Raw genomic sequence first — 23,553 nt, 5'->3', positions numbered from 1 at the left:
TTCCCTCTCATCATTGATGTTTCTATCTCTCTCTCTCTCTCCCTTCCTCTCTGAAGTCAATAAAAATATATTTAAAAATATACCAAGTGGGTAGTGGTATACTTTGTAAACTATATGTTTGGTGAGGACACTTTGTAAAGTATATGATTGTCTGACCTGACCATTATGCTGTACACCTGAAACCAATACAAAATATTATTGAATATAAACTGTAATTGGAAATAAATGTTTTAAGGAAGTACTGATACAATCAAAATGTGTATGAATCATTATGCAAAGAGAGAAGTCCTACACAGAGTACATATTGAGAAATTCTAAATAAGTAAATAAAACCCGGTGTGCATATAAGGACTCAGAAGTTATAAATGTAAGTAGAACTTCATTATTTTTCCCCTAGAGAAAGTACCATAACAATTGGTATTTCTAACCTATGATTTATTTCTTATAAATATCAAATATAACAGCTTCCCAATGAGTACTTCTTTATGTTTCTATGAAAGGAGAGCACATGAAATGTGCTTTATATCAGCTCTTTTCAAAACTGATTAGAAAACAGCCCTTTATCCTGAAATTGTGAATTCTAAATATGGGTTTACTAAGAAAACTAGAAAGGAAGGCCCTTGAAAGGCTAAAAACATTTACAAAATTATATGAGATTTATATGTGTGTGTGTGTGTGTACATTTTATTTACATATTTATGTTACATAAGTGCATTTTTTTCCTGGCTTACATATTTGTAACAAAATTATACACCACTTCCCTTCGCAAACAGAGGGCCAAAAGCAGTCTCTGGAACAACTCAGATAAGCGGCACTCCCACCCTGTGGAGGCTGTCTGAGCTGGTGACTTAATTAGTGCGGAAAGCACTGTCCTGCCACAGACAGCACTCCCAGTTCAGCCCGTGGGCCTGAATGAAATGAATTTGTTGGATTCAGCTCAATGCTTCAGGGAAGGGGGGTGAGAGGAATCACCTAATTCATTATGTGCCATGATTGGCACCTCGGAGCTACACAAACTACATTTAGATTACTCAATTCTGTTTCCTTAATCAGAAAAATAGAGCAAGTGGGGGTGATGTTCAATGCAAGAGAAACAGTGGCTGTGTGCGGCTAACAAATGATTATTCGGGGAATTCTAATCGATTGTCCCCACAATTGTTTTATAGCAAAGAGGCCACCTGACCAGACCAATGTGTTACACATTTTTACTCCTCCCTTAACCCTACAGAGCCTTATGCCCACTAGTGGTGATGGGCTTTTTGGTGCATCTGCACGCATTTACTAAGAATCTACTATGAGCAAAGCAATGTAAAGGCTATAAAAAAGCAAAAAGTAGCCCTAGCTGGTTTGGCTCAGTGGAGAAAGTACCAGCCTGCGAACTGGAGGGTCCCAGGTTCGATTCCGGTTAGGGGCACATGCCTAGGTTGGGGCCTCGATCCCCAATGGGGGGCGCAGGAGGCAGCCAGTCAGTGGTTCTCTCTCATCATTGATGTTTCCATCTCTCTCTCCCTCTTCCTTCCTCTCTGAAATAAATAAATAAATAAATAAATAAATAAATAAATAAACAAACAAACAAACAAACAGACATATATGTTGGTTATATATATATATATATATATATATATATATATATATATATATATATATAAAGTGCAAAAAGTAAACCAGACTGTCAAGTAGTTAGTTCATTTACAAAACAAATACAGTGTGTGTGGAGAGCTTACCTATATGTGCCTACCTGAGTTGGCAGGCACTGAACCTACAGCCATGAATTAGACTTTCTTTATTTTCATTTTTATTCATTTCAGAGAGTGAGAAGAGGTAGAAACATCAATGATGAAAGAGAATCATTGATAGGCTGCCTTCTGCACACCCTACACTGGAGATCCAGCCTGAAACCCGGGCATGTGCCCTTGACCAGGAATTGAACTGTGACCTCCTAGTCATAGGTTGACATTCAACCACTGAGCCACATCAGCTGGGCTGAATTAGACTTTCATGACACTGACATTCTAGAAGGCCAGGCAGACAATAAACAAAAGTTATCTGTATCATCTAAGGCCTGTGGCAGAACTCCAAAATGGCGGAACAACTAAACAACCAGTCACCAAGAGGTGCATGGAGACCTCTTGTGGGCCGGGACTTGAGGCTAGTGCAGTAAGGCGGGGCTGGTAGGGCTTGCGCAGGGCCAGTGGGGCTCACGTGGGGCCTACAGCTTGTGTGGCGGAGGCAGGGCCCACGGCTTGCGCAGGGCAGGTCTGGGATCCCAGCAGGACTAGGTCTCGCGCAATTTCGTGTGCTAGGCATCTAGTACAACATAATATCAGGTATGGCTAAGGAACCACAAATAAAAATAAGAGGCCAAGGAGTGGAGGCAGGAACTGCTAGTTGCAGTGGCATAGTAGGATGTGGCCTCTGCAAAGGTGGGATTTGAGCAGGACCTGTAGGGAATAAGGTAAACTTTCTGTGGAAGGGCTCTGCAAGTGAAGGAACCAGGTGTGGGTACACACTTGAGACTTGAATTAGTTTCCTGTGCTAGGGACCACAAACCAGGAGGCTTAAAACAACAGAAATTATTGTCTTCCAGTTGTGAAGTCCAAAATCAAGGTATCAACAGGGCCATGCACCTCTAAAGCCTGTTGTTTTTATACTGTTTTGTTTTTACCTGTTTTATTTTTATTTATTTATAAATATATTTTTATTGATTTGAGAGAGAGAGAGAGAGAGAGAGAGAGAGAGAGAGAGAGAGAGAGAGGGAGAGAATTGATGAGAGAGAATAATCGATTAGCTGCCTCCTGCAAGCCCCCAACCAAGAATCAAGCCTGCAACCCGGGCATGTACCCCTGAATTGAACCTGAGACCCTTCAATCCACTGACCAATGTTCTTTCTATCCACTGAGCAAATCCAGCTACTGCTTTACCTGAGTGTTTTATGTTGCAGGAAGAACAGGTAAGCTATCCAACAGGAAATTTGAGGGGTCATCAATAGAAAACTGAGCATGCATGCATTCTTTTACAAAACAGTTTCCAGAGAAGTCATCACTCCCTTCACTAATTTGTCCTTCCCAATTGATAATAATTGCACTTCCCCCGCCCCCCTTTTTGCTTATGTCCACTCCCTTTTCATTTGTCTTCAAATACAGGGATTCCAAAACATGGATATAACTTCACTCCCTCCCCCAGACCTGACATAAATGTAAACAGAGGGTTGTTGTTGTCATTGGTGTTTTCAACCTCAAACTTAAAATGATTGGGGCAGGGGGGAGAGAAAAGGGAACCATAGCAACATAATTTTGGAAGCTGGGAGGTGGTTAAATAGTTCATGATTTAGAAGACACAAGAAAACTGAGTGCTAAGCTGGCCACCCTAAGACAAGAGCCATCCAGATTTACATGACAGAATCGATACATGGTTCATGGTTGGGCAGCACCAGGCACCTCTGGAAGTGGGGATGAGAGATGCTAGAATGAGATGGAATGAAAGCCTCTTAAAGAAGCAGTCAGATTGCCTAGGTTTCCCCACTGCAGTGGGTAACTGCCCTCACCTATCCAGCAGCAGCCTGGAGGTTTGCTTCCTGGAGAGGAAACAGAGGGCTCCAGGCTGAAGATCCCAGGCACAGTTCAGAGCAGAGAACCACTGAAAAGAACTGGACTTCCAGACGGTGCAGGGATCCAGCCCTTTCTCCTTTTCCCACAGAAACTGGGATGAGTCTGGAACCTGAACAGCCCACGACCTAAGGACATTGATAATGGGTGGGACCTCCCTTACTTAAATGGCCCAGGCAGCTCGCTGGGAAGAGGTACCCATCTCTTACCCACACACTTTGAGCACTTTAATCTCCTATTTGGAATTCTCAGCACATAACCAAGCACCTCCTGACATCAGAAGAAATCCTTTAACAAGAAGAACAGAAACCCAAACAAACAGAAAAAAACCAACATGGAGAAAACTGGGAAGTAGCCCACGGCTGCAGGACACTGCAGAGGGTAAGTGAATATTTGTCACTTGAATTGCTACAGTATCAGTCTCCTGTCTGTCTCTGAAACTTGGAGCAAGTCTGCTACATAAGCACCAAAGGTGGAGAGGGTTTTGTGTGACCTCAACTTAAAGGGTTGAGGCTTCAGGGAGCAGAATCTATACTAATATATACAAAAGCCTAAGTCACTGAAAGACTGGTCGCTATGTCATCCACTGACCACCAGGGGGCAGACACTCAATGCAAGAGCTGGCTCCTGGTGGTCAGTGCAGTCCACAGCCAACCTCCTGTGGTCTCCCTTCTTTCGGCCCTGAACCTGGCTGGGCTGCCCAGGCTGAGGGCCTCACCCCTGCCTGAATTTGTGCACCGGACCTCTAGTTGAGAAATAAAAGCCCAGTGAGAGTGCCACGAGAGCAGGGGCTCAGAACCATGGTGTCTGTGTGCTAGACACTCAGCAAGGATGTGGGAGTTGTGACACCTGGACCACAACCACACAGTGAAGGGAACGAAAGCCCACACTCTGTGAGGTTTACTGCTCACTGGGCCTATGTCACCATGACCTTGACTTCCTACCCCATCTAAACCCAGGCCTCTCCCTCAGTATTTATAATTATCAATTAATTTACACAATTAAAGTTTAGGATAATTGAATCTAACCCCCCCACCTAAATTGTGATCAAATGAATTGCCTACTTGAATCCAATCATTCACATTTTTACAAGTATTTTTTACTTAACAATAGAGGCCAAATAAACTACAAATGCCCCATTTCCTTGTCATTTCACTTATTGCAGAATAGAATATTTAATGTGTTCAAAAATAATGCACAAAAAAATTACAAAAAGATGTAGCTAGGACCTGCATCTAATTTTTAAAAATCATTCCTTTTCATTCCTGCAAATGTTAGTAATACCTACTAAATTTAGTAATATCTAACTTGATATCATAAAATTATACACACATGAAAAATAAAAGATAAAAAATGCAAACAGCCGGGACCGGTTTGGCTCAATGGATAGAGCGTCGGCTTGGGGACTGAAGGGTCCCGGGTTCGATTCCGGTCAAGGGCATGTACCTTGGTTGCAGGCATATCCCCAGTGGGGGGGTGTGCAAGAGGCAGCTGATCGATGACTCTCTCTCATCGATGTTTCTAACTCTCTATCTCTCTCCCTTCCTCTCTGTATAAAATCAATAAAATATATTTTTTAAAAAATGCAAACATATTAACTAATGTGAGACAGAAATGTTCAGCTTAAAAAAAAATGAAGCCAGCAAAGAGTTTTTACATGTGTCCATTTATTGACTGCTAGACTACAACCTGAGAAAACATGACATGCATTTTGGGAGAGAAATTAACCAAATCTGAAACAAAGCCATTCCAAAAGCCCACTGAGAGTGAGTACAGATGAGATCTGGGGATGACTCAGTCACTTGACAGCTGTTAGTTAAGATATTATGTGCAAATTCTTTGGGAACTTATTCTTAGTTATTTAGGAACTACCAGGAAACAGGGAAGACCAGTCTGCCTTTAATTTAAATTAATAATACTAGGAAGGATGCTATTCACTGAAGCATTGAAAAAAAATTTTTTCTCTTCCAATTAAGACAGTTCCATTTTTACAAGTTCTTCCATATCAATCCGCATACCTCAGAATTACAAGCAGCTACACGGATTTAGAAAAGATTAATAATGATACAAGACGCTATTCATTTGATTCCAGCATCTACTGTTAAATTGTACTCTGTTCTAATACTAGCAAATTTTTACATGATAGTGTCAATTTTCCCAAGATGTTTAACCAATTGATACAATAAAATGATACAAATTAAAGAATTTCAGTTATAATTAAAAGGACAGAAAGTTTAAGTAATTGGAATGTCTTAGACCACAATTAAAACTTATTTAATAATATATGTGATATTTATGTGCAAAGATTATAACCTATAATTACATAAAATGCTGAAATATATTCATAATAGCAGAGTTACATGCCACGTATTTCTCCCAAATTTTGTAATGGATCTTTTTTCTTAAAATGGCAAGATCAACGTTACTTTAGATTCCAGTGTTTTGGATTGCTTTCTGTGATAGCAGGAATAGAACACAAAAAAACAAAAAAACAAAAGGAGAAAACAGAACCAGACACATCCCCATAGGGTAAAAAAGGGAAGATCTTGGCTTTTTGTTCTTTTGGACGAGGCAGTCTGTTGCTCTCAGGAACCGTGTGCTGGCCTTCGTGCTGCAGGAGGCACCGGTTATGGCTTGCAGCGCTGGACAAAGCGAGGGTATAAGCACACATCTCGGATGTGATACCTGTTCAGAATCCAGGTCAAGAATCGTTCCAAGCCCAAGCCATATCCTCCATGAGGACAGGTGCCATATTTTCTCTGTTTAAAAAAAAAAAAAAAAGAGAGAAGAATATGCTTAGTTTACAGTTTTTCCTAACATAGTTAAAATTATCTACTGTGAAATGAGTTAGCTTATTGTGGTTAAGAATTCAACCCTTAATCTAAATATTTTCATGGAACAAATGTGGAGAAATAATTTGATATGAAAAATAAACCAGAAATTAAGTGCTACCTTGGAAAGAAGAGATTTCAAACTTTAAAACTAAGTCAATGTCATTGGTTATAAGAAGAAACTGAAAGATAGCTCTTAAGGCGTCTTCAAACTACGGCCCGCGGGCCACATGCGGCCCGCAGAGGAGTCTGATCCGGCCCGCCAGGTTTTTTGGGCAGTGAGCGAAGCCGAGGTGTTACAGTAGGAATTAGTAGTCATATAGTCCGGCCCTCCAGCTCTCTGAGGGACTGTGATCTGGCCCCCACTTTAAAAAGTTTGAGGACGCCTGCTAGATATTTGGTTGGATCCATTGACAAATGTTTAAATACTCAGCAGCGATGAGCAAGACCAGCAGTTAAATAGGGTTTCAAATGAAGTTAACATATTATTAGCTAAAGCCTATTTTTTTTTTTTTGGGGGGGGGGGGGTACAAAACTAGCACTATTCATGATACATTATTATACATCCTTCTAAAAAACTAGCACTATTCACATAATACATTATTATAATCATGAAACTGAATACAGCTCTTTAAATACCAAAGTTCCATCCTGAATCATCACCTTTTAAATTTCAATTTATACAAAACTATCACAATAAAAAAAAAATGTAAGAAGTATTTAAAAAATTGTTTCTACCTGATCTGTGTACCAGTAATAAGGTGTTGGGTCAATTCCTTCCCTTTTATAACCTGCCAGCATTTCTTCACTATCCCAGATACGCATGGAGCCTCCCACAATCTCGCCAACATTGGGCATCAACACGTCGACCTTTAACAACAAGTAAATCAAATGCGGTTACAACAGGCTATCAGTCATGACACTGCCCTATATTTTAAATGAAAATCACAATAAAGCCTTTGCCGGTTTGGCTCAGTGAATAGTGTTGGCCTGTGGACTGAAGGGTCCCATGTTCAATTCTGGTCAAGGGCACATGCCCAGGTTGTGAGTTCGATCCCCAGTAAAGGGTGTGCAGGAGGCAGCCAATCAATGATTCTCTCTCATCATTGATGTTTCTATCTCTTTTTTCCTCTCCATTCTTCTCTGAAATCAATAAAAATATATTATTTTATAAAAACCAGAAAATCACAATTAAGCTCCTATAGCTAAAGGAGTACTATGATCATGCAAAATGCAAATATTCAAATTCTGTAAGTTAACCAAGTAAATTCATTAGAGAACAAAAATAAACTTCTCCATTTTAGATTTATAATGAAGTATTTGCCATGAGCTGTATATTATCCCCAAAACAGTCTCCACCCCCTTAAAAAGCAAAATTATTAATACTATTCGAATCCCAACTGACAGATTCGGTGAGGCGGGAATCCTCAGGACAGCGCTGCATATAGAAGGACTTGATCTCCACAGGAAATCGACACAGCAAGATGGGCTCATTAATGGTGTCCGTCATCAGTCTCTCAGGAGCTTCTGGGATATCCTGAGGATGAACAAGACTTTATTAACATTTACAGCTCTAAATGCAACAAGACAAGAAGCAGCTCTTTCACCCAGTAGCTACCCTTCCTCTTCTTAATGCAACACAAGAATACATACTCACCATCACCCAGACACACAAAGTAAGGTACAATTTCTTTAAAAAAACAAATAAATATATTTTAAAAACCTAGTTATTAACTATAAAATGATCTTCATCCTTCTACAATATATCTCACATGCCATGCTACTTGAGGAATGAACCCCCCTGCAAAAAAAAACCCCAAAAAACAAAAAAGGCCCACCCAAGTCATTATCAGTGTGACTAGATATTGTTCAGTCATTTTTGTCAATGGCTAGTTTTATTTAGCTCTGAAGCAGACATGGTCTATTTCATACCATAAGACATATGATAATCAGTGAATGCTCCAGAACATCACAGATATACACACAGTGTATGTTAGTAATAACAACAATCTTTTGTCTGGCTGGAGTGGCCCAGTGGTTGAGCGTCAACACATGAATTGGAAGTCACATTTGATTCCTGGTCAGGGAACTGGCCCAGATTGTGGGCCTGATCCCCAGTGTGGGGTGTGCAGGAGGCAGCCAATCAATGATTCTCTCTCATCATTGATACTCCTATCCTCTTTCTCCCTCTCCCTTCCTCTCTGAAGTAAATAAAAACAAACAAAAAACAATAATCTTTAAACTCTCCTTGTATCTGCACTTCTTTCCTATAATAATAAATCTGTGTACCTTCAATGATAGTAAGACACTGTCATAAGACTAATAGTCAATGTCAAATTTTAAGTGTAACCACACCTGGAATAGTTAGCCAAGATTAGTTAGATAATGATGAATCTGTTCTCTCTCTCAAACATCCTTCAGTAAACCACAGATAAATTCCAATGAAAACTCCTGTCCCAGTAAAAATTGAGTAATTTACTTGGTCAAGTCTACTGTTTGTTCTCTCTGTAAATTCCTTCTAAAAACAAAACCTCTAGCTAGCAGTAGTTACATTTCATCTGTAGAACAGTAGGATTTGCAAATATTATGCAAGGAATGGTTAAATGCACAGGGAAGAGGGCTGAGAATCGTGTTAACAATTTATAACCCCATCCTGGCAGCTCAGTTGGTTAGAGCACTATCTAATATGCCAAAGTTGTGGGTTCAATCTCCATCAGGGCACATACAAGATTCAACCAATGAATTGATAAATAAGTGGAACAACAAATTGATGTCTCCCTCTCTCAATTCAATAAATAAAAAAATTTGCCGAAACCGGTTTGGCTCAGCGGTAGAGCGTCGGTCTGCGGACTGAAAGGTCCCAGGTTCGATTCCGGTCAAGGGCATGTACATTGGTTGCGGGCACATCCCCCATAGGGGGTGTGCAAGAGGCAGCTGGTTGATGTTTCTCACTCATCGACGTTTCTAGCTGTCTATCCCTCTCCCTTCCTCTTTGTAAGAAAAATCAATAAAATATATTAAAAAAAATAAAATAAAATAAAAAATAAAAAAATTTAACAAATAGTCTACACCCCAAACAGATACCCACTCAGTTTACCTGGGGCCCCAGGCCATCTTTTGTATCAAGGCTTCTCTTGGTTTTGCATTTTAACCAGCGGCTATTTTCTTCTTTGAATCCCCTTCACACGAAGAAATTTTGATTTACTGTTTTGAGGGGAGGGATCCTTTTTGCAAAGCCAGATACTTTCTCCAGACAAACAAAACAAATGTATACACATGCTAACATTCTGCACGTAATTTTACAGTTTACAACTTTCTGAGGCATCCTGCCAGCCTAGAGAATTACAACCAAGCTTATGACTGACCGTGGAAGAAGAGAAAAGAGGCAACGGATGAGGTGTGAAGGTGAAAAACTTGCTAATATTTGTTGAATTTTACAGTAAGGCACTGTTCTAAGGCTTACCCTACATCTCTTAAGTCAATGAACCCTCAGCTATCCTAGAAGGTTCAGTTACCATTGATTTGATGGCAAGCAGGTGCCTCCTGTACCTCTGGTTAATTAAGCAGAAGTAGCAATCCACTTAAGCACACTGCCACCTTTGAAACGATTAGAAAGGAATACATACCTCTCCAAATTCATAGAAAGTTCCATCTTCTTTCTTTATATTGTGTTCTTTGAGCCACACAATAGCATCTGAATAGTTCATCCGTTTGAAAGGCCTTTTGGGGGGCTTGAAGTTCTACAGAAGGAAAAATACAGTGTACATAAAGAAACCATTAACACTAAAATTTCCATTTTAAGAAAAACTACTTAGTACCATTGTAAAATATTATTTCAGAATAAAAATCAATGTGGATATTCCTAAAAACAAAGACATATGAACTTCCTAAGTTAAAATGTTATGAAATTACTGACAATTATTTTTTTAATGCATGAATATAAAAATAAATTTAAATGCTTCCACTTTTAAAGTACTCCCCTGAGAGGATGTCAAAAAAGCATTAGATAAAAGAGGTTTCAAACATTCTGCAGGGCTCTGATTGAGAGGGAGGTGAATGGAACTGACTACTGGTGGTCATATCCATTTCAGTTAAACTGGGATCTTTGTGGTAATACATGTGAGAGTATGAACTAACTCCAGCAAACTCATTATTCCCTGAACCATTGGTGTGAAATTATTTATTGTTGTTATTTCCAAAAGCGATTCCACTTTTACTGAAATGCAGGTCACTGAGCACCAACTATGTTGCTTATTACATAGGCCAGTTAATGTGTCCCTAACAAAAACAAAGGCACAGATGATCTTATCTCTTCTTTGTGTATGTACATTCATGTTTGAAGCTGTTTGCACATTCTTGGTTAGTTGCCTTTTGAAGTAGCGTGGAAAAATGGCAATTATTAGTCACTTATTTCAAAGCTTGCCAACCCATTTAATCTATAGATACTGCGGGTGAAAACAACATTGCCTTCCAAAAATCATCATTTTGTATTTCCATAAAACACTAGACCTACCGGGTTGAGGTCATACACTATGCTTGCTGCAGGTGATTTCAAGACTCTATCTACCACGTCACAAACCAAGTCCTCCAACCGGTTCAGGAGCTCCTCAAAGGTCAGGAAAGGACACTCTGCCTCCACATGAGTGTATCTGAAGAACGAGACACTAGCTCAGAGCTGCTCTTCGTTTCTACTAAATTTCTCATACAAGGATTTTAACATTGGGAAATTGTCCAGAAAAGTAAAATTCCAACCTTGCTAACTCTGCAAATTAGCTTTAGCACATATCTACCTTTCTCCTTTAAATAATGAATTTTTGTTTATTCCTTAGCACATAAAGGATCAAGGCTAAGTAAAAGGAAGGCCTTAGCTAGCTATGGTCTAAGAGGCAAAACTTCTTATATGGTTTCAATTAATTTATTCAACTGCTCTTCATATATATTCTTAATAAACCAACACATTTACATAGGCACCGTTTGACTACATAAAAGTTGCTTTTCTAAACAATTAGTTTTACATTTTTAAAAATAAAAATAAAAAGTCAATTCATACTCAGCCAGGTGCCTTCTTGTTCTGGATTGTTCTGCCCTGTATGACTGTGCAATACAAAAAACATCTCCCAGAGCTGGAATGCAGGTCTCCAGGTACAACTGAGAGGACTGAGTCAGAAATGCCTCTTCTCCAAAATAGTCAAGCTTGAAGAGTGTAGCACCACCTTCTACTTGAGTTTGCACTAATGTTGGAGGAGTAACCTGTTCAAATGGAGTAAAGAAAGCTTACTGTGAGCACCTCTATTCAAGCTGAAGAATGGCCAAAGGTATTATTTGCAAAAGATGAGTGCACACTTACTTCACAGTACCCCCTATCAAAGAAGTGATCTCTAAAGCACCTGGTGACCATGGAGCGTGCTTTCAGGATTTTGGACATGTTTTCTCCTCGGATCATCATGTGTCTGTTGTTGAGCTGGACATCAACGTCAGACTCTTCGTTGATCAAGTTATCAGCTCCTCCAGCAGGGGCCAAGCCGATCAGTTCCCAGAAGTCACAACTCAGCTCATGGCCCCCAGGAGCCTACATTTTTAAAAAAGGAGGGGAGGGATGAAAGGGAAGGAGAATGAAACAAAAAATTTACAGTAGTAGTAAAGATTTTAACTTATGTCAAAATGTAATAGATTCAAATAATCTTTCTGACTCCACATTGCTCGAACATGCCAGGTCCCATGACATATGGGTTAGTCTCCTGCTTAGTCCTGCACACAGATATGCTCATCATTCAAGGATCCAACTGGTAGCCTAGGCATTACTGAAACAACCTCCCTGCTGCCACGACTTCCCCAGATAAGGAAAGTAGGTAAAAAAAAAAAAAAAAAAAAGTTTATAAAAAAAATTTATAGGAGCCCTAGTTGATAGAGCATCTAACTGCTAGTCTGCTTTCTCCTCTGCTTGCTGGCTTCTGAATAAAGTTGCTTTCCTTACCCCAATTCCTTCTCACTCAACTTACTGGCTGTTGTACAACAAAAACTTTGAGGTTTTTACTTGGTTACAAAATTTTTTGTTAAGCTGATATTTCTAAAAATCTCATCATTATTAGTCTACCCTTCTAACTGACCCAATAATTCAATTTTATACTGATATATTTAGTATTCCTTTCAGAGTTAATTCACATACAAATTTCTTAAAAATTAGAAAGCACAAAGTAAAAAATAAAACTACAATTCCACAACTTGGAGTAACTACTCACTATTAACATTTTGGTATATCTTTTTAGCCTTTACCAATAATTGAAAGTAACACAATACTCACTTAGAAAAACTTTTTAAAAAAATATATATTTTTAAAATATACTTTATTGATTTTTTTACAGAGAGAAAGGGAAAGGGATAAAGAGTTAGAAACATCGATGAGAGAGAAACATTGATCAGCTGCCTCCTGCACACCCCACCTCGGGGAGGTGCCCGCAACCAAGGTACATGCCCTTGACCGGAATCGAACCTGGGACCTTTCAGTCTGCAAGCCAACGCTCTATCCACTAAGCCAAACCCGTTTCGGCTGAAAAACTGTTTAGATGTAAAAATTTTACTACAAGCTCTTTCTCCCTGGAACATATATATAGTAAAAGTTCAAATTCTCCCTGATAATTCTATTAAAAACAATTCATTTTAGAAGCCACCAATTAAGGAATACATAATTTTTTCCATGCCAAACACCGGACAGCAAGTAACATCAAAACAATCATTCCATTTCCAATTAATTCCAAGGAAAATCCAAGGAAGTTGGGTCAGATATTCACTCTAAATACAGGTTCTTCTTTTACAAGAGCTCTGACTCTCTTTTATCAGTATTTCTAGTCTATTAGGTAGACTCTAAGGGCTCCCTCTGGTGGTTAGTATGTCACCTTTGTTTTCTTTCCCAGACAAGGAATATAATTACAGTAGTTATTTGAACAATAATTACTAACAAATAAATATAACTGTGCCTGTTGGCTAGGAAACAAACATCTTTTTGCATATCAATTATATTTAACTTTTTTAAGATGCTCTCAAATTCAATCCAGAAATTTTCAGATTTAGATTACTGTTATTTCCTAAAATTTCTTGAAGTTTTTATTTCCACCTCGCTGAAAAGTTATTCACACACTCACAGCAAAGTGGCTACATTTTGACCTATGAGAATTACTCAGGAATTCTATAAGGTTGGAAATCCCTGAGTTTGTCACATCTTACGAGCTGTATAGTAGGATTTTACTGGAAAAAGAAAAGGCATACTAAATTTAGCAACTGCATCATATTTGTGTATTTATATGTCAAATACCAAAAGTACAAATTGGAAAACAAACAGCTAATTCACCCAGTGAGAAAGTCAAGCCACTCACCTGCTTGCCCTTTGGAGTAAGATTTAGCATTCCGTACACTGCAACACTACTCTCAGTGGACAAGACTACTCCATTGTAACACTGGCACTATAAAAAGATCAAGTTCAAACTTAGTTATTCACATTTACATTAAAATATCCTAATGTATAGAAAGCAAAGGGAATTATTTATAAACAAATTATCTGGTCCAAACTAGTAAAATAAGATGGACATCAATTTTTAATATTAGTAAAGAATAGCTATTTTTATAAAAGACTAATCTCTATATATACACATTTATGTAAATAGATACTTTACATACATTCATAGGCATAAATGACACTAGCCTACATCTCTTAAAAATATTTGAAAAATTCATTTTTATTGGAATTCAGACTGTTAAAATAATACAGAGTCAATATGAGCTATTGGTTAACAATATAACCAATACTTGATAAAATCATTAGGAGAAAAGTGATGGGGAACTTATAATGGAAGGAGGGACTAGTCCATAATTCAAACACACACACACACACACAACACCACACAGACATATTATGTGTTTCACAATATGCAATTGGAAGAGCTCTGCCATGAAATAGTGGTGCCAAATATTTATATATCTACATATACAATACATATATAAATTATACATGTGGATATATGAGTAGACTTAACATCTAGCTTATACAATTGACCAAATTCAGAGGAATTCCACAGGACAACAAGACAAACAACCAGTTTTTCCACAACAAATAAATGTTTTCCATAATAACAGTTAAAATTCCAAAAACTAACAATAAAGGAAGCTACTGAAAAAATTAAAATTTTAGCCACAAGAGAAAATATTTACCAAATCATCTGACAAGACACACTGAAGATACCCTGTACCATCCCGCAACACCAGAAACATTAAGTTCTTTCCTGAAAGTGAGAAAGAGAAATGTATTGAAAGTCCAGACCTCCCAGGGGCTGCCCTTCTCGGAAGTGTCACTGGTTCTATCACTACTCAGTGTTTGTAAAGCATGTTATCTTCTTAATTGTACTTTCAAATCAGATGTGATCCTCATGACCCACGGGACCATGGGAAGGCAGACAGTAAGCAACATGAGATGAGGGATTAGTCCTATTAGCCACCGACGCCCCAATAATGCCCAACTGACCCTGCACTCTGTGCGAGGTGCAGAAAGACTGTGGTAGAGAGTCATTTTTTTCTTATTTACGTCTCTCCCTTTTTAAATGAATCTTCACCTGAGGATATGTTGTTAGAAGAGAAAAAGAGAGAAAAGCATCGATGTGAGAACATTGATCGGTTGCTTCTTCTATGCGCTCGGACTAGGAATGTGCTGATCAGGAATCGACCCGAAACCTGGTTTCAGGATGACGCTCAGCCAATTGAGCCACCCGGCTCAATTGTCCCATTTCTTTTTAGGAAGGATTTGATAACCACTTACAATAAAACACAAGTAATAAAGTAATAAAAAGAGAAAGCAAAAGCAAAATATCAAGGAGAAGTAGAATGCAAATATACTAATCATAAGTGTCATGAGTACTACCATCAGTTTCATATTTGGCTTTCTACTTCCTGCTTTTCATTAAAAAACTAAGTTCAACTACACAAATATTTATTGGACACCTTCTGATCACTGTGACTGCTTACAGTTAAATAGCATTTAAATTTTTTTTTAACTTTTAATAGTCATATTGAATAAGAACAAATTTAGGATATGTCATTATCTCCTTTAAAAAGCTAGCATCCAAAAATCAAAATATTTCCAAGTAAATGTTTTTATATTACTCTTCATCTAAGACCAGGTATATTTAAAAGAAAAGAGAGAAAAGGAAAGCTATGCCATTTACCTTGCCTCCGCAGCCTGTGGACCCAGCCAAACACTTTAACCCTTTGGCCTCTATATCCTTCTAATGCATGAATCTTCACCTGTCAAATTAAAATAAACATTTCACTAACTGTCATTTATCACATATCAATTTTTCACAAATATTAAATGGATGACAGTAAAGTGTTAAAATTTCAAAAATGGTGCAAAACTACAGATTAGTAATTCTACTGCAGGCTAGAACCAGAAAATTTCACTATACTTAGTAGTTAAAAAAAACACCTGAGTCTTCTTTCTCTTAGTGCAAAGCCAACTGTGAGAAATACCCAGAATTTTAGCTATGGCTACAGAAAATCGGCGAGTAAATGAACTCACAATAGCAAAAACCCAAATCTACACTGAGCCCTTTCTCTGACCTCACAGTCCCTTCAGACATTCTGGGAGGTAGAAGTTAACAAAGGCTAGCTAGCTTTTTGTTTGGGGGATGAAGGAGAATAGAGACAATGAGTAAAAGGAATGGGGAATACAACCAAGAAAATAGCTTCCTCACTAAAAAAAACAGAGAAAATATGGCAGTTCATCAGCGATCAGAACTATCTGAAATCTACACATGCACAACTCATAGGAAAGCATTCTGTTCTAGAAAGAATAGAGAAGAAATCCAATTTCATAAAAATCACAAAACTTATTTAAAAAATCCTCTCTGACTGGCATGGCTCAATCGTTGAGCATCAACCTATGACCCAGGAGGTCACAGTTCGATTCCTGGTCAGGGCACATGCCCAGGTTGTGGGCTTGATTTCCAATGTAGGGCTTGCAGGAGTCAGCCGATCAATAATTCCCTCTGATCATTGAAGTTTCTATCTCTCTCCCTCTCCCTTCATCTCTGAAATTAATAAAAATATTTAAAAATAAAGAGAAAATGAACCCCAAAAGAACCACCAGTCGCAAAACTCTAAAACATTATTTTTCTCTATTCCTTCTTCTAAATAAAGGAAAGACCGACAATGCAAAGGAACAAACCTCGCGGCAGGGCCCTCAGACACAGAAATAAGTTTGCTGTGTTTGTGACAATACAGGTCACACTTACACATTTCGGCTCTGGAAGACTTGGATCGTTTTCAATGGTAATCTTCTTTGCTTCTTCCAGGTTCTTTTCTCTTCTCAAATTGTCTTCTGCCTAATTTTAATGATAAAGCAGTTTGTTAACACGGTTCCTAGTGTTCTAACTTTTCAAATGTTCTCAGTTGTGAATTCACTGCTCACCTCTTTTTTTTCCCGGGATTCACTCTTCATTTGTTCCCTATGCCACATTTTCCTAATGTTCTTCATCTGTGATTTAGAAATAACATCCCACCGCTAGAGAGAAGAACAGACATTTAGTTTTTCAAGACCTCTATATTCTGATGAATATTCAGAACATAAAATTCTGTAAAGGTTTTCGTTCACCCTACCTCATTTTCTTTTTGTGAATCTACGTAAATGGTAGGAAATGGTTCTTTCCCCACTGTCATCAAAGCCTTGGATGGGAAGAGAGAAAAAATAATAGCTTAACAATTTACAATATACAATAATTGAGATCAAAATAACACCTTAATTATGAGGCAACTGTAACTGTCTAGGAGAGTGGTCAGCAAACTGTGGCTCTTTGGCCCCTTGAGTGTTCTAATGCCACTTCTTAAAAATAGACCCTCCCAGGCCGAAAATGGACTTCTGCCCATGGACACCACAAAGTTTCAATTGCACTGTATGTGCGCGCCCACACATGGTATTTTGTGGAAGGGCCACACTTAAGGGGCCAAAAAGCCTCTGTTTGCCGACCACTGGTCTAGGACATAATCAACAACCAACAGATCCCAAAAGCTGAAAGTCAGTATTGTCAGTATTGATATATATTGACTGGTTGAAGTACTAACATTTTTTTTTTTTAACCTCTTGGGTCCTTTTGCAAAATTCTAGCAAGTTCAATTACATAGTATAGTTTCCAGCCACAAGTAGACTAGAAGCAACAGATTTTAAGTGGCATAGAAGCCAGAGGGAGTCATGCTGACAACAGAGGAGAAAGATGATAGCAAAAGCCAGCTACAATTCACATCTATATGATTAATCCTGGCTAAGGAACAGATAAGCCAATTCTGAAACTCTACCAACAAAATAATGGCTAAGAACACAAAGGGCTAAGTTTCGTTTAATTTCAAAAATTACTCTTACGTAGAGTATCTCTTTCACTAATACTGGAACAATCCGCTATGATGTTATTGAATACTAGAGGCCTGGTGCACGAATTCATGCATGGGTGGGGACCCACCAGGTGGAGGGGCTGTGGGTCAGTTGGCTGGCTGGCCCCACCTCCTGGTCAAACTCTGGGTTGAGAATTTGAATATTAGCTTTTTATTATATAGGATTTTATAATTCATATTCTTTTTTTAAAAAGTAGTTGAAAGTATGTAAAAGATAAATGTTGTATTAACTACTTCAAATTTTCTCCCAAGTTGTTAAGTCAATCAAGAAATAATTGTAAGGAATTACTCTCCACTCATAAGATCTAAAGCTTACAAAAAGCTTTCTAAAAGAATAGTTTCCAAACCTAAAAAACACCTTTCCTCTAGTTTTAACAGCAGTTCCAACTTAATGACTGGTACAGAGGAGGGGGAAACCTGGCCCTTTTAAAAAACACCCAAGAACTCATGTTTTTACCCATCAGACTTTGTAGGGATGTTTGCAAGTCATTAGGAATTCACTTAATACCTGACACTCTCTACTGATCACTCCTTTTGTATCCCTGAAATTGAAGGAGCCAAACTGTAATTCCCCAAATCAGAACGGCATGCTTTTGCTAACAGTGCAAACATTCCCCTTAACAGTGTCGTCAGTTTGGGGAACTCAAGTCACCCCAACAGCCCAGAAATAAGAGAAATATTTTCCCCTAAGAGTTAAAAAGAACTATGTATGACACACCAAAGCATAACTGGAGAGAATGCTCCCAGGAGAGGAACACTTGATAATAACCTAAATAAGTGCTGTAACATAGAACACAAAGGGGGATTGGCCAGATATGGACACAGAAAAGAAGTGTCAGGGCAGAGCGTTTCCTAGCACGTCCAAGGAGGGAGCTTTAACATTTCATTACCTGGCAGGAGCAGAGATTTCAGTTCAACAGGCAAACCCATGGCTACTTAAGGAGGGATGGCTTGACCCACACCTTAACCTGAAGCTGAATATTATTTCAACAAGAACTGAAAAAAACTGGCCATCTGACTCATCGGAGAGACACATTCCAAGATGCAATGCCACACAATGAAGAAAGAAAACATTTTTAAAATGTTCAAGTAAGTTTAGACTTAGATCTAATACTATTAAAGCTACATTTCTATACACAATCTTTTTCCTTTTTCTGAAAACTCTCTTCAAAACCCAGTGCTTGAAATAAATTATTGACAAGGCACGTAATAACGGACCCAAGTCATTCATAAACGCAAAGCTGTTCTGCTGTGAGAGGAGACACTACCTTTAGGCCGGTTTTAAAAGGTTTCTCCTTGGTTCCATCGCCTGTTGCATCATTTCCCTCTCGATCCGAGACGTATAGTTCTGCTGTTTTACAAAGTGAGAACAGGTTACATATTTGGACAATAATTATCCGTCATCTCATACTGCAACTACTTCATCCACTCTTTATTTCTGCGAACAGAACAAGCAGCTGATTCACTATAGTAAAACACTGCCACAGCCCAAAAGAAAATGATTTTCCCAGGCCCCTATTTCAGTGACATCCATCTCATGAACTTTGGCCACTTGAATAATCTGTGACCCTGCTTCCATCTCTGCGAGTTCCCAGTGACAAAGACGGGCTTTGAGGTTGGCTAGACCAGCCTGGAATCCTGGGATGTTGCGCCTTCTTCACAGCAAGGGTGGCCCTAGGGAATTCACTTAACTTCCCAAGGGTATTTCCTTGACTATTAAAATAGGGGGAAACAACGCCCACCTTGAAGGCTGCATTGAGGACGAAATAAAGTCACACATTCAAATCAGGTACCCAGGGTCGGTGCCCAGATGTCAAACAAATACTAGCTCCTTCTGGTCTCTTTAGGAAGCCGAAGCTCTGAGGTGAGACACATTGCAGAAGGAAGTCTGCTAGGGACCCAGGTCTGCTTTTCCCGTTCCTACTGCTCCGTATGGAGGGCCGGGGAACCTCAGCACAAATGGGGACTGAGAAAGAGGGTTCCATTTCCAAAGGCCTTTCCTGACGATCCCTTGGAAGAGGGACGCCGATGAAGGGTCCTCTGGGATCCGACAGGGGGGCAGGGCGGGGGCGGCCGTCACACCAGGCCCGGGGCCCAGAGGGCTGGAGGGAGGCCGGGGCGAGCCCAGGCCCTGCACACCCTTCCTGCCTTCGTTCAGGTCCGAAGGGTGGGGGCACGCCCACTCAGCGCCAGGCCACCAGCAAGGGCTGGTCATCGGCCTCAGGAGGCTCCCGCCCCGGGCAGAGGCGACGCGCCCCCTGCCCGCCCGGGGGTCCCAGAGCCGCACTCACCTAGCACCATCCCTGCGGTCGCCCGGGTCACCTCCAAGGACATCAGCTCCCCACACGCCGCCGCCTGGTCACCGCAACGTGCACCGGCGGCTTCCTCGACTCCTACGTTGCATCATATAACGTCGTGCCTAGGTCGCCCCAATGAGTCACCCGAGCATCGCGGCGCCATTGGTTACAGGAGGATAGGCGACCAAGGGCAAGCGTGGCTGAGGCCGCCATCTTTGGACCGGGCAGAGGCAACTTCCGGTCCGCCCGGCGCCCCGCCCCCTGGCTGGCCCCGCCCTCTGTACTCCGACTTCCGGGATTCCTGGACCTTCGGACTCACCGGGGTGGTCCGTCGCGTTCCCTTCCGTCTCCTCCTCCCTCCTTTCTCCTTTCTCCGGCGAATTTTGCAATTCCCAGGGCCCTCCGGGAAACAGACGCAGCTTCCGGTCCACCTCCCCAGACGTGGGCTTGCTTGTGGAATTAGTGTCTTTGTTACCAGAACTTTACTGGTTTTTCCTTTGAGCCTGCCTGCCCGCACACACTGCCCCAAAGAAATGCACGAGCAGGAGTTTGCAGCATAAAAAGGAAATAGAGTTTAACATTGAATTGACCCATACGGAGGCAGGAAGCTAAAGCTCACAGCTACACTCGGTGGCTGTAGGGCGAAATCACTAGACACCGTGAGCGAGGGACTTGGGGTCGTGTCGGGAGCTGATTGGTGGGAGGTGGAGGAGGGGTGAGGACTTCACTGAGGAACTTCTCAGGGTCCCTCTGTCTGGTCTCATGAGAAAGTAGCCAGAGGATTGTTCCACTTTAAGGCTCCGGAAACACGATGTTATCTTTAGGCTGCCAGAGGTCTGGACTGTGTGACCAATACTCAAGACCAATACTCAACCCTAACCCTAACCCTAACCTTAACCCTAACCCTATTACTGTCTTCTGCCGCCTCCGGATTGCTGGTTATCTGGGGGAAAGTCTGGGTCTCTGAGGGGTAGAGAGGATTTTTAGAGTTAGGATTTAAAACTGAATTTAATAAAAATCACAGGAACCCTCAGTTTCTTCCTCATTAGATGTATTGAGCACCAGCCATGAGGTGGGGTGGGGGTGGTCGTGAGGAACTTAGATGAGACTAGTCCTTGCTCATGTGCATTGCCAGTTTTGAAATATGACACTTTAATTTCCTAATTTAAATTAATGAACATACTTCTGTATTTATGACTTGGACAATGGTATATCTGAACGCATAATAATCATGCCACTCAGTGTATATCCTATATAATAAAAGGCTAAAGTGCAAATTGTCCCTTTGACCAGGAGTTCCACCAGCAACAGGCCAGCCAACCGCTTGTGTCCCCTCCCCCTGGCCAGGCTGGCCAGACCCCACCCATGCACGAATTCATGCACTAGGCCTCTAAAATACACACACACACACACACACACACACACACACACTGAGTGGCCAGATTATGTTCAGAGATCATAATAATCTGGCCACTCAGTGTGTGAGTGTGTGTGTGTGTGTGTGTGTGTGTGTGTATACCAACTGAGTCTCACTGGCCAGGGCTGTGGTATATTTTTATTTAAAGTTATAAGGATCACTATAGGGAGGCATAATAACGTTGTGAAAAGAAGTAGGGCTTTAAACCTGATTGGAATTTTGGTTCTGCCTTTTAATAATCTCAACTTACTAAAATACCAGAGTTTGTCCTTGAGTCAAAGGAAAACATTTTTCTCATTAAAAAAAAGTGTAAAAATAACTCCATACACATGTTCAAAGTCTATTAAGAATATGAACCAAATACTTTTCTTCAATAATATTGCACTTGATTTCATGGATTTTTCCTCCTCCCATCCTTCCTGATTTTTTTTTTTTTTTTTTTGCTTGTTCACATACCAGTTATCTATTACTATAAAACAATTACCCCAAACTTTAGGACCTTAAGACAACAAACACTTATGACTCACATACTTTCAGAGAGTCAGGAATTCAGGAGTGGCTTAGTTGGAGGTTCTGGCTCAGGGTCTCTCAAAAGACTCCAATCAAGGTGTCAGCTGGGATTGCAATCATTGAAATTTAAGATTCTTAAGTCTCACCTGGGATAGATCTTTTTCCATGCTCTCTCAAGTGGGTGTTGACAGGAATCAGTTCCTAATGGGCTGTTAGCCAGAGGTCTCCCTCGGTCTCTTGCTGTGTGGGGTTCTCCACATGGCAGCTTGCCTCATCAGAGCAAGCAAGACGGCAAAAGAGAGTGCAATCAAGATGGAAGTCGGTCTCTTGCAGCCAACTCTTAGAAGTGACACCCCATCACTTTGCCATGTCCTCGTCATTAGAATCGAGTCACTTGGTCCAGCCAGCACTCCAAGAAAGGGTTTTAAACCAGGGCATGCATATTAGGAGGCAGGGGTCATGGGGGCCACCCTAGTTGCCTACTACGGCAACCTAATAGGTAAAGTGGCATTTCATCATTTCTGCTATAGTCTACAAGCCACAAAGACCAACCCTAGTGCAACATGACAAAGGACTACACGGGTGAAAACCAGGAGGTGGAGCTCAGTGGGAACCATCTTAGAGGCTGCCTACCATAGCCCATCCAGATGAATTTCTCCTCTCCATCCTATCCTGGGCCTCTAGAGGCTGGCTTCTGTGGACCACATCAGTGGGCTCTCTGGGTCTGGTCCCATACTACCCTTGGGGGCACTGGTGGAAGAGTAGAGGGAGGTGGGGAAGTCGGTACCCCAGCTCCCTCGTGGCAGGCTGGCTGCAGCTCCTGTCAGGTAACAATAAAAGACTGGCATTTCAACAGCCCTTCATGAGTTTAGTTTTACCCGATCCACTAAATTGGATGTATTGTCCCATGTCAATGTCCATTAGAAGGCATTCAACATGGAGCGGGTCTCTGTAAGCCAATCTGTGGACATTGGCTTCTGCCCCCAAACACCCCAGTGTTTGATCAAAGAAACCACGTGCAAAGTGGCTATAGTACCAGGATGGAGGTTATGCATGGCTCTGACCTCATGGACTGCCCTTCATCAGGCTGATCTGGCGGGCTGCTGCGCTGCAGAGCACCCACCAGCCAACAGCAGAAGCCAACTTTGAGGACCTGATAGGACACCAGGTGGCCACCTGGTGGTGGGTGGATTTTTTACATTAGGACCCTAGAGGAGGAGGCAACAATATGCTTCTCCAGTGCATAGTCCATCTAGAGGTGTGCCCGCCCTGCCTGCAGCACCAACACCTGTGAACTTACAGAATGCTGAGTCCATCTCCATGTACATAACATCTTCTCCAGCCAGGATACACATTTCAGTGAGGGAAGTATAACGATGGGCTCCCACCTGTGCAGTTCACTGGTATAATCATGGGCCTTGTGTTAAGTTAGGTTATTATTTAAAATGTTCACACATGATCCTCTT

The 23,553-nt window shown here is 40.7% G+C and overlaps 1 protein-coding gene across 4 annotated transcripts; it reads right to left on the bottom strand.

Annotated features, from left to right (window-relative positions):
• Positions 1 to 5,252: 5,252 nt before the first annotated feature.
• Positions 5,253 to 20,331, bottom strand: NARS1 (asparaginyl-tRNA synthetase 1). 4 transcript variants are annotated; one of them, XM_036419469.2, is made up of 15 exons: positions 20,155 to 20,328; positions 19,132 to 19,211; positions 17,078 to 17,143; positions 16,890 to 16,982; positions 16,714 to 16,803; positions 15,646 to 15,724; positions 14,639 to 14,709; positions 13,807 to 13,893; positions 11,784 to 12,005; positions 11,487 to 11,686; positions 10,950 to 11,085; positions 10,063 to 10,176; positions 7,842 to 7,973; positions 7,175 to 7,306; positions 5,253 to 6,364 (listed from the first exon to the last, which is right to left on the bottom strand). In XM_036419469.2, the coding sequence occupies exons 1-15, from the start codon at positions 20,195 to 20,197 to the stop codon at positions 6,233 to 6,235; spliced, it is 1,677 nt and encodes a 558-aa protein (XP_036275362.1). In that variant the 5' UTR covers positions 20,198 to 20,328; the 3' UTR covers positions 5,253 to 6,232. The 4 variants fall into 4 exon arrangements, with proteins under 4 accessions (XP_036275362.1, XP_036275361.1, XP_036275364.1 ...); XM_036419468.2 differs by having other exon boundaries at positions 19,132 to 19,214; positions 20,155 to 20,325; XM_036419471.2 differs by having other exon boundaries at positions 19,132 to 19,301; positions 20,155 to 20,300.
• Positions 20,332 to 23,553: the final 3,222 nt, after the last annotated feature.

The sequence above is a fragment of the Pipistrellus kuhlii genome, unplaced genomic scaffold, assembly GCF_014108245.1.
Source record: "Pipistrellus kuhlii isolate mPipKuh1 unplaced genomic scaffold, mPipKuh1.p scaffold_m20_p_6, whole genome shotgun sequence".
Classification (NCBI taxonomy): domain Eukaryota; kingdom Metazoa; phylum Chordata; class Mammalia; order Chiroptera; family Vespertilionidae; genus Pipistrellus; species Pipistrellus kuhlii.
This window is presented reverse-complemented; position numbering and strand designations above follow the sequence as displayed.